At 40.1% G+C, this 17,271-nt stretch overlaps 1 protein-coding gene across 1 annotated transcript in view; it reads left to right on the top strand.

Annotated features, from left to right (window-relative positions):
• Nucleotides 1–17,271, top strand: part of LOC145983820 (uncharacterized) — a 66,523-nt gene that overhangs the window by 22,115 nt on the left and 27,137 nt on the right. The window contains exon 2 of the mRNA XM_083116865.1: nucleotides 5,136–5,464. Within this exon, the coding sequence (XP_082972991.1) occupies nucleotides 5,179–5,464 (286 nt within the window). The 5' untranslated portion in view covers nucleotides 5,136–5,178. The remainder of the gene's footprint in view (nucleotides 1–5,135; nucleotides 5,465–17,271) is intronic.

Raw genomic sequence — 17,271 nt, 5'->3', positions numbered from 1 at the left:
TTCTATTCTTTTAAATTTATGGATTAATTCATATGCACCCTTGAAATTAAATATTAATAAATAAAGAAGGACATAATCATAATAATGGTTTGGTTATGTCTAGGCTTGTTGACAAATATAGAATTAAGTTTAAATTGGGAGGAACGAGGCATCGTCTACGTCTACGGTATATCAAAGGCAACAGATCCCGTTGAGGTAGCACTAGAAGAGACGATTCCACACAGGTAAAACAGCGACAGCGAAAAATCAGGCGAAGCCAGACCGGCTTGGTAGCTCGGTGGTTGTCGGCCTCAGCGCGCTACGACGCAAGGGGTCCCGGATTCGAATCCCGGTTAGGACATGGATGTTTTTGTTTGTCCGGGAATACTACCGCATAGGGGTGTTGTTTTTAAAAAAAAAAAAAAAAAAAAAGAAGAAAAGTGCTAGAGAAATGGCACGGTATGCCAGAGACCCGGGTTCGAGTCCTGGTCGAGCCTGCATTTTTCGCTTAAAAATCTACGGAGTTTAAACTAGTTGTCAACCACTGTATGTAATGAAAATCTTGTAGTTTCCTCAAGCGAACATCATTAAATTAATTAGGAAGTGCTGCCTTTCACTTTAGCATGTTGCAATTTCAACAAAATTGCAATTAATATTAATTGAGAAATCGACGAGTATATTATTATACTCGGAAAACTGATAACTATATTATTAATTTGAATTTAATTATGTTGGTTGGAGAAAAACTGTTTCCGGATAATATCTCGCTGCCCAGCGATTGAGAAACTCTGCTCTACAGTTTCCTTCGTATATCTTATCTCCTCCCTCCTTTAAACATTACGTCCCTATATCCCACTCTCCCATGGACCATATTAGTGTGACGTCACTGAGCAAGATCGAGTCCAAACAAAACTCGTCACGTGGTTTTTCCCCTGTGCGATAGCATTCGAAAATCTATCCCAGGAGGCAACTTTAAAAATTGTGATCCCCTTGCAAAACGTTCTACTTATGCCCATGAGAGATAGGGTGGAGTATATTTGGAACACAATTAATTTCGTCTGTTTTGTCTGGTAAAAAGGGGGGGGGTAGGAAAACTAACCATTAAGCATCCGACCAGCACTATGGCATCCATAATGCTTAGATATGTTATATTATTTATCGAAGATTTTTTCACAAAGGGCCCGCATATTTTACTTACAGGGGCACCACAGCACTTTACACTACACCTCTGTAGAAATGTTCTGTCTAACCCCAGTGTTAGAAAGCCAGCCCCCGTGGCGGAGAGGTTAGCACAGGCCCGTAGCCAGGCAGGGGCCGGGGGGCTGATCCCCCCTGGAACTACCGTCAGTCCTACCTGACACTGGGGTCAGCCCCCTTGACATTAGGTAAAACTATTTTGTGTAATTTGTTTGCAGTGAAAAGTGAAAATGTAGACAGCAGATAGTATTTTGCTCACAACTTTGGTGAAGGATAAATTAAGGGAGCATGAACAGCAGCTATTACATTCGTTCATCTTATTTCTAAGAAGAAGTGAAAGTAGCGGCAAGTATTTAGGAGATTCTCTTCTCTAGACTTCAGAAAGTTTCTTCACAGGGAAGCTTCTTTATCTGTACCTTCGTTGCTCCTGTTGCAACCTCCCATTTATACAGAAATCTGTGAATTTGATGTCATTATTCAAATTACCTCCGCATCTGCGTCAAAGGTTAACAGCTCCCAAGTTTTGGGAACGAAGGGGAGTTTTATTGTTTCGGCCGGGGAGTGGAATGTACGGTAGGCACTACGATTGAACATTCTCCATCTTTTCTTGTGTAATATAAGTATCTGTATCATCAAACGTAGTATGGAGTGTATAGTAAGGGATGATTTCAGTAGCAGCCAATTAACACTTGAAGTGATATTTTAAAAGATATAGAAAAATGTAGTATTTGTGTGATACTTCTAAACTTTATGTAACTTAATGACCACCGACCCCCCCATACACATAATTTACCTTCATTTAACATTGTTAACCCTTTGAAAAATGGACTTGAATTACAAAGTCCCCCTGATAACCCGTGAGCCCCCCCTGGAGATCAATTTTGGCTGCGGGCCTGGGTTAGCACATCGCGCTACGACGCCAGGGGTCCCGGGTTTGAATCCTGGCCTGGGCATGGATTTTTGTGAGTGTCCATTCATCAATTTCATTATGTCATCACTCATCCCCATCTTCGCAAATTTGCCAAAAGTGACACAAAAAGCGAAGTAAAATAAAGCAAATCAAATCAAACCCAGTGTTAGAAAAATCGAAATTGTAATTAATTGATATTCTGACTTCGTTTTGTTGACATCATCAACCATAATTTTTAATTATGGAAACTGACATCGTATAATTGGCATTTTCATTATGTGTCCGATGGTTCTGACAAAATAACAAATGAGATATCAAGAACTTAACATGTTTCATTGCTAAGTTTTATTTTGACAAGAACGTTTTCAATTATCAGACTTGGTTTCCTAGGTCGAGGCAAGCTTTGTTGCACTCAGGAGACAGGCTAGAATGTTGAGAGTGAGTCGTTCTGATTAGTGAAAATTAACGCACATTTGGAGAATCCAGTCCGAGGTGCCCTAGCATAAGCCAAGCGTCCGCATACTAGAGCTGCAGGTAGACACAAACAAATTAAATCTGGAAAACGATTTGGGAGAGCTATGAAATCATGTAATTAATTAAGGCACGCACTCTCCCTACTGGGATGCTTACTTTAACTTGCCGTTGAAACTTCTTCCAAATTAACTGTATCCATTTGAATGGAGACGTAGTTATTTGTTTATTTACTTAAAGTCTTAGATACAGTACTGAAAGACCATTTTATACTGAAACTGTAGCAACAAGGAAAAAATAAAAATAACAACAACAAAACAAGACGACAGACGAAAAAAAAAAAAGAAATTGTTACATGTACATTCTTAGCAATTGTCGGAAACTGTTCTGACAAGAAAATATCAATATTTACAGGCAGGTTATTATATAAGTGGGGGAGCCTATAGTAAAGAAACGGCTGTAGAAGAGAGAGCATTGTAGTAGGAATATGAAAGAGCTTTACGTTGCGGGTTGGCCGTGCGTGTACTCGTAAATGAAAATGGTTGACTAGGAATTCGGTTTTAATTTTGCCATTAATGATTTTATGCAAAAAAAATTCACGTCTGCTAGTCCGTGACGAGTGTGTGGTGACTGGATATTCAAAATAGACATAATATCTGTCTTATGAAGGTGTCTGAGAGAAGGTATTCTATGGCGAACAATGGCAAGGAAAAAGCTGAGGACAGAATCAAGCCTGGAAAGATTAGTTTTAGAAGCCATAGTCCAGATGGGAGAGCAGTATTCAAGAATGGGAGAGATAAAGGATTTGAAAAATATGCTAATGGCTGATTGATTTTGGATTTCAGGGAACCTGTACAGAATACCAAGGAGACGCATGACTCGTTTAGTAGTATATGTTGATTTGATTTGATTTAGTTTATTTTACTTCGCGTTTTGTGCCTCTTGGCTAATTTGCGAAGATGGGGATGAGTGATGAGATGATGAAATTGATGAATGGACATTCACAAACAACCAAGCCCGACCGGGATTCGAACCCGGGACCCTTGGCGTCGCAGCGCGATGTGCTAACCACTCGGCCACAGGGACGGGCAGTAGTATATGTAGTATATGTAATGTGATCATTGCAGTTTAGCTTTTCGTCGATGGTAACACCAAAATCTTTTTGAGAGGAAACCTTTTTGATGGGACTTTTTTCGAGAGTATAAAGATAGATCACTTTGTTCCTTCTTAAGGAAATGGTGCGGTAGGAGCATTTCTGAGGATTCAATTCAAGTTTCCATAAGCGATACCACAAAAGTAGTTTTGTAAGAGCTTGTTGTAGAATTAGTGAATCGCGTTCAGATGAAATTTCTTTGAAGAGTTTACAGTCATCGGCAAAGAGAAGTACAATTATGGGAAGAGAAGACAGTCTGTCGGGCAGATCATCCGTGTACAGTAGGAACAAAAGTGGGTCTAAGACACTCCCCTGAGGTACACCAGACAGAACGGATAGAAAATTGGAAGAGGAGCTAGAAAGGATAACACGTTGCTCTCGTGCATGCAGATAGTCTTTTAGCAACGATAGAAGTTTATCATGGAAATCCGGATTGTAATTTATGTAGAAGGAGATCATGGTTAATTTTATCGAAGGCTTTTGAAATGTCCAAATAAATAACGTCAAGCTGGGCATTGTTTGAGATAGACTGAGTAGCATGAGCAAGTAATACCGATAGATTGGTCAAGCAAGAGCTGCCTGGAAGAAAATAATGTTCAAGACGAAACGACACACACATACATATATGAGGGCGCCTGAGTAGCCGAGCATGTTGGGTGATCGACTCACCCTCTCGCTACCGAAGGTTCCAGGTTCGAGTTTTAGCCTGGGTTAAGATTTGTTTTTGGTATTTTCTTCTTCATCAGTTTCATCTTATCATCATAACGCTCGTTGTCGCAATTAACCAAAAAGTCTGAAAGCAATTTAACATGAGAACTATACAAATACAAACTTTAGTGTGTGCACGTTCTCCTAGGAAAGTGAACACACATATGGGGGGTTCGGAACACAAGTGACGTAACTCCACTTTTCGTGAAAATTGATTGAGTTACACGTATAACTAATAACTGTGAAGTATCAACATTTCAGTGCTACAAGTAAGTATATCCTAAAAATTATTGCGCCTAGAAGCTCAACTTTGCTTGTGCTCCAACAGCTAAACACAGTACTAAATTATTTAAATATGCCTTTCTCTCAAATCTGTCTTGAATGGAGTTACGCCACTTGTGCTTTGAACTCCTCATGTGTGTGTGTGTGTGTGTTTGTGTATGTATGTAGTGTGGTATTTCCAAAATTTCCAGAGGGAGAAATTCCAGTAACTACTGTTGACCTAATCATCGGGATATTACAACACATAGTTTCCACCCCAAGAAACCAGAAAGTAGAATAACCCCTCCTTCTCCTTCAAGTACCATCCTGTATTCATACATAGAAACACACAAATGTTTTACTACGGCTGAGTAGAAAGCATATTTGCAGAAATTACTTTTTATTCTTGCAGTAATTATTTATTATTCTTGCAGTAATTATTTGTTATTCTTGCAGAATATATCGCTCACTTACCACCAAAGAGAGGCCATAGTATTCAATGTTGTGGTTTACCTTGCTTCTGTACTTTTCGTATGTAGATGGAAAAGCTACACAGTACCAGAAAATGGAGAACTTCCAGTGTCGGAGTACTTCTTATGAAATGTGGAATGTCATTTCATACATCCACTGCTCAAAACTGTGCTTAGAGCGGCAGTACTGTAAGGCATTCCAGGTGTCGAAGCCCTTGAAAACAAGCAACAACATGTGTAAAGTATGCCTAGATACTAAAACTGCACCCAATAACAGTAGTATTGTGTTCAAAGGTCCATCACCAACAATGCAGGGTAAGTGGTAGGTAATATATAACGAAACACGAGCAGAGCATCACCATCCAGTGTGTAACACATTCCCACCCCAATAGCTAAGACATTTTCAAAATCATTTAGAGTGGAGCAAGGATCATACACAGAGAGGGGTTGGCTTACGCAGGATTTTTTCGAAAGGAGATGGAATTGTAAAGGTGGATATCACAGAGCTGCGTTCTAAGTAGGGGCGAGATATACAATTAAATATTTGGTAATTATCAATTGATTGATTGATTTGGTTTTGTTTGCTTCGCATTTCTGCCGCTGTTTAGCTAATCGCGAAAATGAAGATGAGTGATGATATGATGAAATTGATGAACGGACACTCACAAAGAACATCCATGGCCAGGCCAGGATTCGAAGCGTCGTAGCGCCCTATGCTAACCACAATTTTCTTATTTTTTATACATATTTTATATTTTTTAATTATTTTTTTAAAGGAAGGCCCCTATGCGCTAGCCTACCCCACACATCAAACTCATGTCAATTAATCGCAATACTCCTTTTTTAATTCAGGACAGACGAAACAAACTTCCATGTCCGAATCGGAATTCGAACCCGGTCTCTTGCCTTTGTAGCGCGCTATGCTAACCACTCCGCCAGGGAGGCCGGCGTGATTACCATTTGTAACCTTCGTTTTAAAAGTTGAGAGACAATAATTGTAACAATAGTCGGGGGTCATTTTAAGGGGGATGCATTTATCACTTTGGGTTTTCCCTAGTTATTCACTGCTTTCATTTGAAAATTTTGTTTGTTTTCAAAATGTTGCGAGGGGTTCTAGCCCCATCCCCATCAGCTCCTTCCCTTGCGTACGCAGTGCAGAGAACGATAAAAACACAGCAAGAAAGAGAGAGGGAAGAAGTATAAGATATAAATAAAGAAAGAAGTTAACAAAGAGGAAGATAAACACGAGAAGAAGAAATAAGAAGAATGAAAGATAGTAACATATAAAGAAAGAGAGAAATAGGAGAATAAGAAAATTAGTAAGGAATATAGACACACCGAAAAAAGATAGAATGATAGGCAGACAAAAAGAAAGAGATAGAAAAACAGATGAAGGAAAGTTTGTAAGGAATATAGAAACATAGAAATAAAGAAAGAGGTAGGCAAAGAAGAATAGATAGAAAGAAACAGATAGAGAAAGTGAGGAAATAAGAATGACAGAGAGAGAGAGAGAGGGGGGGGCAGGGAATAAGAACAAGGGAAGGAGAGAAAGAATCTTTGTATCGATCATTACTGAAGCACATTACACCTGAATGAAAGTATTTAGCCCACCCTTGAGCCCAAGCATACGAAATCCTTTAACAACACTATGATTTGATTGATTTGGTTTATTTTACTCCACTTTTCAGTAATCGCGAAGATGAGGATGAGTGATGATATGATGAAATTGATGATTGGACACTCACAAACACCCATGCCCAGGCAGTGATTCGTGCCCGGGACCCAGTGACGGCGCCAGGGAAAAGTGATTGGGAGGGCGGAAGGGGGGTGACAAAATATTGTTGGGGGCAGTCACATTAAAACGTCCGAAAACACTATATATAAATTATATTATTATTATTATATTCATGTATGGTGTTTTGTGTTTGTCCTTTAATCAGAGTGGACGTTTACTGCCTAAATGAATTTCTTGATTACGGGTTTATCTTCATATAATTCACTTTAATTCTTTTTTTTATTCGTGGCCGCATGTTACGTTGTTTCTAGTGGCCTATTTCAGTATTGGAAGACATTTATAATCGTCTCTCTTGACATGAAACTACTGATATAAATATTCAAGTCATAAGTTAATAATATAAATGACGTAAAAAAATGTTTTGGAATAAATGAATTATCTTAAGTATTAGAAACAACAAAAGTCACTTAGTGAAGTGCAATTCTCCTGTAGTAGAATTCTGCTGTATTTGCTTTAGTGGCGCAACCGCAGGGTGGACAGGAGGACATTGCTGCCCCCTCAACCTTGGACGGAAATGAGTTCTAAGGGGGGGAGGGCAAACATTGACGGCCAAGTGTATCTGCAGGGACAATTACCGCCCACAACTTCAAATTTTATGCAAATATAAACACTAATCGTAAAATATTCTTGCTCGCTTCGCTCGCAATCCCTTCTCTTCTTAATCTTATCAAGTTCAGAACGGTAGTTAGGGAGCGGTGGGAGTCGGCCCTGGGCGCCGAACGATCTAAATGAAAACAAGTTGTAAAATTGATTGATTGATTTGTGGTTTTAATTCCACTTTACTTACAGAAAGGCTAATCGGGACTGGACCTACAGTTTAAAGTGGGATCCGAAGCACTGTGCCGTGTGCCTCCACCGGGTATAGAACCTGTGACTCCTTGATCACAAGGCGACGACGGCGATGTTACCACTACACCATCGGGGAGGCACAAAATTTATAAAAGAGAAGATGCCATGGCGTCCCGTGAAATTATTTGCGCTCTATTAAATCAATATTCATTTCAAAAAAATGGAAAAAATTGGATCCAAAAATGTTCTTGCTCGCTTCGCTTGTAATTTATCATTGTTCTCTGTAATGCAATGTAAATTCCCAGACAGAGAAATAACACTTGTCTTAATTCATTTTTGTCTTAAATGCATGAACAATTGTTTTGAGGAAAGGGAGCGTGCACATTTCAGAGACAATTTATGTAATTTTTGCTGTTGGTTTATTGTGAGATGGATGAATTGGTTGTGTAATGTATTTAAATAATATATGTTGTATATAATATGTATTAAAGAAATTTTGAATACCCACACAATTTAGTGTCCACGTCGCTCCATGCTGCATATGTGTGAAACATACAGGGTGGGCACAAAGTCGCTTTCCCCAATAAATAGGCATCCTCGATGGCGCAGTGGTAGCGTCATTGCCTTGTAATCAAGGGGTCACGGGTTCGATACCCGGTGGAGGCACATAGTGGTTCGGATCCCACTTTAAACTGTAGGTCCAGTCCCGATTAGCCTTAGTGTGCATAAAGTGGACTTAAAACACCAAATCAACCAATCCCCAAATAAATGAAGAAATCAAATAACCTAGAACCTAGGTGACTTAACGATCTTTATTGTACTTCAAAGTGTCGTTTGTACTTCAAATACTGTTTAAACTGTCCCCCACCATGTTCAATGCGCAAGGTACATCTCCTCAGCACTGATTTGCAAATATCATTACACAATTGAGGATTGTCATCCAATCTCTTGAATGATTGTTCGATTAGCTGTTACAGGTGAAATAAATCCTGCGGTTTCTCGGAAAACACTTCGTCTTTGACAATACCCCACATGGAGAAATCGCATGGTGTGAGGTCACATGAACGTGGTGGCCAATCTGTCGTACCACGACGACCAATCCATTCATCGAAATGTTGATCCAAGAACTCACAACAACACTAAAATGAGGCGGTGCTCCATCGTGTTGTCACGTGAACGGAATGTTTTCGTAACGAGGGTTATTGACAAGTTCTGAAATCACAACGTCCTGAAACATCTGAAGGTATGTGTCACCGGTAACAGTTCCTTCAAAAGAGAATGGTCCTACCAGGCGCGTGCCCAGGATTTTCGTAAGGGGGGGGGTTATGAATCTAACACATTTTCCAGTTCACAGGTCAAATTTCTTGTAATAAATTAGATAATTAATATACTTGGATTTTACCCCCAATGAACGCAATCAATGTATTTGCTATGGATGCTTCATGTTTTTATTGCATCATATAAAAGCACCTGCTTGAATATTTCCAAATTATTAATATTTTATATTTAATTTCTCAAATATAATTTTTAAACAAAAAGTATGTGCACTCAACATTGTAACAACATTAAAGAGATTAAGACTACTTGATGTCTTAAAGACAGTAATAAATAAGGTACCACAGTTCAACAATTTAAATTCTGAAATTTAGGCATCGAGGTTTCTGTGCGAGTTCTGACAGTATGTCGTCACAAGTAACTTTTACATCACGGTGAATGTTCAGAGCAGCTAACCCATTTAATCTTTCTTCGCAAATGGTATTTCGAAGATAGGTCTTCAACCGCCTCAAAGTTGAGCATGATTTCTCATTTGATGTTGTTGTTACCGGGATCGTACATAATATGAGCAAACGTGTGTTTACCCAGGGAAATATTACTTCACTGCACATATCAATTGCTTCAAGAGCATTTACTAGACGTCTTTGCATTGCTGTAAGATGACGATACCACAGTTTCATTTCAGTGTGAGCGTCGTCGCCTTGTAATCAAGGTGTCCCGGGTTCAATACCCGGTGAAGGCTAATAGTGGTTCGGATCTCACTTTAAACTTTAGGCCCAGTCCCGATTAGCCTTACTGTGCATAAAGTGGATTTAAAACATAAATTCAATCAACATTGTACTTGTTGTGGAGATGGTTTTGCTAAATATTGTGTACATTTTTGGCATTGTATTATTATATTATTGGTCAAAACATTTGTTTGACAGTCGACAAACAAATACGAACCGCTTCAGTAATTAACATTTTCTACTACAGTGTCATTAATGTGTCATATTCATTTTCATATTAGGTCTATGGAGAGGAATTTTGTATAATGTTAACGTTATGGAACTGCGAAACCAACTGTTGAAGGGGCCACTCCCCCCTTCCGCTCCGAAGCCCAGTACCGCACCACAGGATCTGTCACTGAGCCCGACAAAATCTTGCCAGACAGTGCTCGAAATGCAAATTCGTAGCCGAAAAGGGAGGGGATGTTTGATCGATTTTGGAAATACGAGGGGTACATCCTTGTATGGATCAACATGGAGACAATACAGTAGGTGGAGGATGCTCAATATGAAAATTATTCTAATTGGGGTATGATTTGTGAAACTTTCTTAACTGAAGGCAGCATCCCCTACTTCGACCACTGATGCCAGAAAAGATGCTTTCAGAAAATGAATTTATTACTGCACACGTATATTACTTATTGTATTTGTTGCGTTTGTACAAGAGAAATATTCAGAAGATTTGTAAGGAATCTTTACAGTTAATAGGATGCCTATCTAGTCTATCCCGTGTCGTAATACAAACTTTATCCCTTTCCTACAAAATAATAAAACTGTCCATGCCAACCGTGATTTTATAATGTGGTTGCATACATATACACTAGAGACATTAGTGCCACTGCTCCGACGCCAGGGTTTCAAATACCTTGGTGGATCTATAAGATAGGTAATATCGTTTTTCGAGGGTTCGTGAACAAAACAAAAAGTAAATGATTTTAAAGTCCATTTTATATTCAGATACGTTAATCGGGACTGGTCTTAAAGTTTAAATCGGGATACGTACCACTGTGCAATGCACCTTCACAGGGGATCAAACCCAGGACCTCTTTGATTACACCACCATCGGTGTGGACCCTGAAATCATTGAGGAAACTTGTTCATCATAATGTTCTCTCGCCCTGCGAAAGTTTATTGGTGATATAGGGTGACATCCTACGCACGTCTTCCAGACATACACACGCGGGCACACCCCTCCCCTGCACACACACGATTGTATGCTTACAGCACATGCTGTGCCCTCCCAGAAAAAACAATTCTAAATCCGCCTATGGATATATCTATCAAATAATGAACGTCACTTACCTCGACAGTTCCTTGACATAATTTTGCAACAAGGTTTGCAATATCTTCTGTTATGCCTTCTTGTTGAATATCAAGAGTCTGAAAGTTCGCACGTTTCACTCTCGCAATTCGGATGGAATTCCTCTGAACTTAAATCGACCTTTTCTGACGTTCTATTTGTGGAAGGTGAAGCTTCAACTTCCATTTTTTGTTTCTTTTTGAAATAATCTAATAATGTATTTCTCCTCTTTTTTCTATCCATCTTTAGTTCCACCTCAAAAATCTATTACACGTGCAGAAACGTAACACACAACACGACCACTTCGACTTGCTACCTTGCAGACTGCAACTCGCTACAACCCCAGTGAACACCAGGACTTGGGAGAAAGATACCGGGCGGTCGAATGTCTGAACCATGCATCCAGCTTGGTCCAGCTCAAATTACGTCACCAGTGTTGACAGCAACCAGTAGTGTCAGTGTCAGTAGTGTTGGCAACTGCTAAATTATTTACGCACAAATTCAAGCGAGATCTTTCACACATGTTACAAGAAAATTCAATAAACTGAAGGCTGGAAATTGGTTGCGAAAAAAATATCTAATTTGTAAAGAGCACAAGAGTAAAACGTATAATATTTTGGCATATTAATTGCTTTTATTTTGTTTATGAAACTGACTGGGCCAGTTGCGCTATATAACGCATCCCTCCCTTCCTCCCGGCATGCTATTGTACAAAACATCGATTGCCTACTTCGTAAAACCATGCCTCACTACTGCCTGCAACAATTATTATTATTATTATAATTATTGATATTTTGAAATAAATATGCATCCAGGTGCGAAATAAGATTTTGACTTACTTTGCTACTAATTGTAGTGATTCAAATCTCACAGAACTTTGCTCTGCTGGTATAAATGGTATAAGAAGGGGAAAGAAAGAAAAGGGAAGTTAGCAGCACTGTCGTAACAGGAAAGGGAGGGTCATTCTCCTAAGAGGGTCATCGTGGGTGAAAGAAAGGGGAGGAGGGATTCCTTCAGTTCGCATTCCAAGGGTTGCGGCTCTTTTCTTGACCATACTGAGAAGGAAGTTCTCCTTCCTTTTCAGTGATTAAGGAATGAATGAATGCTTGTGCATTGCTGTAACTCAACTCCAATATTATCAAAAGTAATTGAAGGAGCAATACATTTCTCATTGCCAAATGTAAACATTTTACAATATTGGCAATTTATGAAATAAAATGTATTTCTGCTTTGAATTTTTTTAAATGACGAAACCAATGGGGGGGTTTTAACCCCCACCAACCCCCCCTGGGCACGCCACTGGGTCCTACGACACCACCACTCCAAATACCACCCCAAACAGTGACACCAGGGACGTTTAACTCTTCCGTCATAATTTCGTGTGGATTGGTATCACTCCAATAAACACAATTGTGTCTGTTTACGCGACCGTTCATCTTGAATGAGGCCTCATCTGTCCAAAAAATTCGTTTCCGGAAGTCTCTGTCAGCTGTCAGTTCCGAATGAGACACCACTCGCAGAACTCAACACGTCGGTCTGGATCACATTCGTGTAACGCGTGCAGAAGCTTTGGCCGGTAAGGTTTCATCTTCAAATCCTTCAACATTTTTCCTTACAGAGGTACGTGACATTCCCAGGTCCTCTGTGCGTCTTCTGGTAGACTTCTTCGGGCTGGGTACACAACTCTGAGTAACCTGTGCAGTGTTTTCTTCATTTCGTACACTTCGGGGTCGTCCGCTTCGCTGTAGATCATGCACAGAACCTGTAGCCTCGAATCGTTGGTTCAGGTTTCTCATAGCTTGACGTGATGGTGGTTCCACACCTGGAAATCTTCTCCTGAATTCTGCTGTCACCACATTTGTGTTTAGGTTGTGTTTCCACCAACCTTGTAACACGAAAACACGTTGTTCCTTTGTTAATTTGCGATTCATATCAAGACCTGCAATGCAAGATAACAACTTCATTCAGTAAACAACTCTCTTCAACAAACAGTAAACAAAACACGTACGAAAACATGGTTACCAGTCCTAGAGACACAGTAGTGCCAGTCCTAGTACAGAAAAAACGCTCGCTGATACCTAACTTATTTCTTCTCTTTCCTTACTTGTTTTGGGGAAAGTGACTTTGTGCCCACCCTGTATATGCATGAAAGTTATACATGTTAATGTAAAAAGGAATTATATTCGGAATGCATTTATCAATAATTTTCTGTCTTTCAATAATAGTTTGTGTGCTTGTTTTCTATTATTAATGTGAAATTGAACATGTTGAAAAAATAATTCAAATAGTTTGTTCGAACACAAATGGTTTAGCACTAACTTCTACCCTCTTTTTGCATAATATACGAGGGTAATGACGTCTTTGATACTACTACTACTAATAATAATAATAATGTTGGTTCCGGGTTCGTATCCCGGCTTGGGCATGGATGTTTGTGAGTGTCCATTCATCAATTTCATCATATCATCCATCACTCATCCCCATCTTCGCAAATTAGCCAAAAGTGGCACATAAGCGAAGTAAAATAAAGCAAATCAATAATAATAATAATAATAATGTTATAATAATAACATTATTATTATTATTATTAGCATTATTATTATTATTATTATTATTATTATTATTATTATTATTATTATTGGTACATTTATCATAGTACTTGCCACCCCCAAACAAAAATTCGTGGTTGCGCTTCTGATGTGCTTTGGAGAACACATTGCACACCTTCGGTACGTCCAGGACTTGATATTTCTTCTTAATTGCAAGGACAGCCAAATGAGGCAGCTGGCATTCAGCATCCTGTTTCGAGCAAAGCTTTTCAAAGGTTTCAAACAAGAAGAGGCTCTTTCACACGCTGCATTGGAAACTGGGATTGTTACAGAGAATACAGCTAGAGTGTGAATCTTGTTAAATGGCAATTTATACTTTCCTAGGATTTCGAAGAAATCCATTAAGTGGAGTACTTTCGTTCCATCTTCTTAACGCTGAAGAGTTTTGGGCATAATCCACGTTTCGCCTTTCAGGGAAATGTTATCATAGGGGGGAAAAATATGAGAAAGGTTAGTGTTATCTCATAATTCAATAAATATTCTGACCCTGGTGCACCTATTATTCTACCACTCCAACGTATGTTTGTGCTACACAATTACAGGTACCTATGAAGTTCTTGGGAAGAGGTTCTTCGATTTTGATATGTACGAGAAAGAACGAACCTGCATCTATAGATTGAAGAGTGGCAAATCCTAAAAAGCGTGCTTTTGCCTGATCGCTATACAAATATCTGTCCTGTTTCTTCTCGCAATATCTTTTGTTTCATCTGACATCAGTGGGAATACTTTCGCCTCTTCCACTTCCTGGCTTATTTTGCTGAGAAAAATGTGGACATTTACGCAGTTTAATTTGCTTTGAATCGAATTTTGAGTGTAATTTGCATTTTAAGGTTCAAGTTCAATACATTTCTGAATAATATTCCCTCATTTTGAAATCAACTTCAAAACTATCGAAGAAATTCCCTTTGTTAAGGTTTGCCTCAGACTCATCATCTCGAAAATCAAGTCTCCGAATAGTAAGAAACCGCGATGCATCCACAACAACTGTCATGTAGTGTCGGTTTTCTTGGATCACCTTTGGTCCCGGGTTCGATATCCGGTGGAGGCACTTTAAACTGTAGGTCCAGTCTCGATTAGCCTTACTGTGTATAAAGTGGACTTGAAACACCAAATCAACCAACCAACCAAATCTTGAATCACCTTTGAATGTATTTTACTAATTAACGTTGTCACTAACGACCCACGCCACGATTAGAATAATCGCCCGCCCCCTTGACCCCCCTCTGGCGTCGTCACTGCCGGGACCCTTGGCATCGTAGCGCGATGTGCTAACCACTCCGCCACGAAGGCTACCGCAACACTACGGAACAAGAGATACGTGGGAGACCCAAAAGAAACAGGAATTTTGTAATAAGATTTGATTGATTGATTGATTTAGTTTATTTTACTTCGCGTTTTGTGCCTCTTGGCTAATTTGCGAAGATGGGGATGAGTGATGAAATGATGAAATTGATGAATGGACATTCACAAACAACCAAGCCCGACCGGGATTCTAACCCGGGACACATGGCGTCCCAGCGCGATGTGCTAACCACTCGGCCACAGGGTTGGGCATTTTGTAATAAGAAAATGTGTATTTATTTTTTGGTGTTACAAATTTAATTTCTTTCAAAGCACTGTCCATTTGATGCAATACATCGGTCTAAACGTGTTTTGCACTTTTCGAAGCAGTCCTGAAACTCTTGCAATGTGATGCGTTTTTAATTCCTCCGTCGTTTTTTCTTAACCTCTTCCACGTCCTCAAAATGTTTTCTTTTGAGGACTTTTTCATTCGAGAGAATAAAAAAAAAGTCGCACGGAGCCAGACCAGTTGAATATGGTGGTTGGATAAGCTGATTATGGTGTTTTTTTTTTTTTTTTTTTTTTTGTTGTTGTTGTTAAAAATTGTTTCACAATCAAGGTTTGTGCACTCTCCACTTTTCCCCAACTCGTGGCGTTGTAGTCTCATCCCCTGGCAGCAACTTCAGAACACACCGGACAAATCGACAACTTCGTCAATTGTTCTGTGACTGTTTTCCAAGACCAGTTCATGAATTATCGCAATGTTTGCATCCGTTCTGGAGATCGAGGGTCGTCCTGAGTGAGGTTGATCTGCAAGTGACAATTCACCATTCCTGAAGCGGAAAAACCACTCGTAAACTTGTATCTTCCACAGAGCAGCTTCCTTGTAAGCTGTTTAAGGCTTTACATCTATTTCCCCTGCCGTTTTCTCCAACAGAAAACAGAATTTCACAGCCGCACTTTGTACAAACTTTTCAGCCATCACAATAATCGACGAACAAGCGAAAGGCGCTTGACAAAAAAAAAATTACTACGTTGTCACGGTATCTAGTGACATGTGAAACGCAGTTCGATATAAATTATTTTTGTTTATTGATTCATTTATGTTCAAATATAAAAGTGTGAGGTTCTTTATTTTGTGGATAAATTTGTATCCGAGCCAGACGTCGGGAGTTGGGGACGGGTTTTTCTTGAGTGACAGCGGAACTGTCTTTTCGGCTTAGAACATGACATATTTGCACTAACACGGAGAAATAGAAAGGAATATTTTCGTCGAGACCGGGCTTCAAACCACAGCGGGGAGCGATCCCAGGTTTCACGGATGACCAGGAAAATCAGCTGGAGCCCAAGCCTGCAAGGATCGAAGACGCGCTGCCGACCGCGCGTTTCAAGACAATGGACAGAGGTCATTTCCACCCCCTCAGAAAGAGAAGCGAAGCCACCTTAGCGTCCTTCCCAACGGACAAATTCGAAAGTGACATATAAACAAGAGTACCACGATTCCAGACACAGTTTTGACCCGGATTTCATAGAGAGAGCAGCTCCGCGCTACACTCTCGCGTGATTATTGTTTTGTGTCCGTGAACTTTGTTTCCTTACGTACCGTGAGCGAATTGCAGATAGAGTGTGCGCCTTATTTTGGTGAAGATTACGCGGTGATTTGTTTTTGCCAAGCGTGGACTACATAATAATGGAGGGCTAAAGAAGATAGAGAAGGGAGTACGTCGACTCCCCTGACGCCTGCAACGACGCCGAAGCCAGTCAGACGACGCCAAAACCAAACACTGCCCAAAGCCCGAAGGAAGCTTCCAGATCGACGTTCCAACCAAAGCCCGAAGGACGTTTCCAGATCGACGTTCCAAGCGAAGCTCGTTACCAGAGAGAGAGAGAGGGAAGGACGATTCCAGAACGACGCCCAAACGAAGCCCGTCACCAGAGAGAGATGATTGCAGATCGACGTCCAATTGATGCCCGACACTGGAGAGATTCCTGACCGGCGCGTGACCACGTACATCCGACGCTAGTGACAAGAGGAACGTCCGAAGTACTAAGGAGGTGCAAGTACACCATATCGTCGCAATTGTTCTTCGTCGCGATCGACCACGGAGAACAATTTCGCCACAAAGGAACAATGTGCAAATCCCGCGTCCCGGAGAGATGAATGACCACGCCATGTAGCAGAGTCCGGTAGAGTATACTTCAGAGGGTCTATGTCAATGTAAACGTGCATTGTTAGTATCAACACCGTACTGTTAACGCCGAAGTCTCACTTATTTGCAAAGTTACTCAGGAAACCCCGAACCTAA

The sequence above is a fragment of the Lepisma saccharinum genome, chromosome 2 (genome assembly GCF_977018435.1).
Source record: "Lepisma saccharinum chromosome 2, izLepSacc3.1, whole genome shotgun sequence".
Taxonomy (NCBI): domain Eukaryota; kingdom Metazoa; phylum Arthropoda; class Insecta; order Zygentoma; family Lepismatidae; genus Lepisma; species Lepisma saccharinum.
This window is presented reverse-complemented; position numbering and strand designations above follow the sequence as displayed.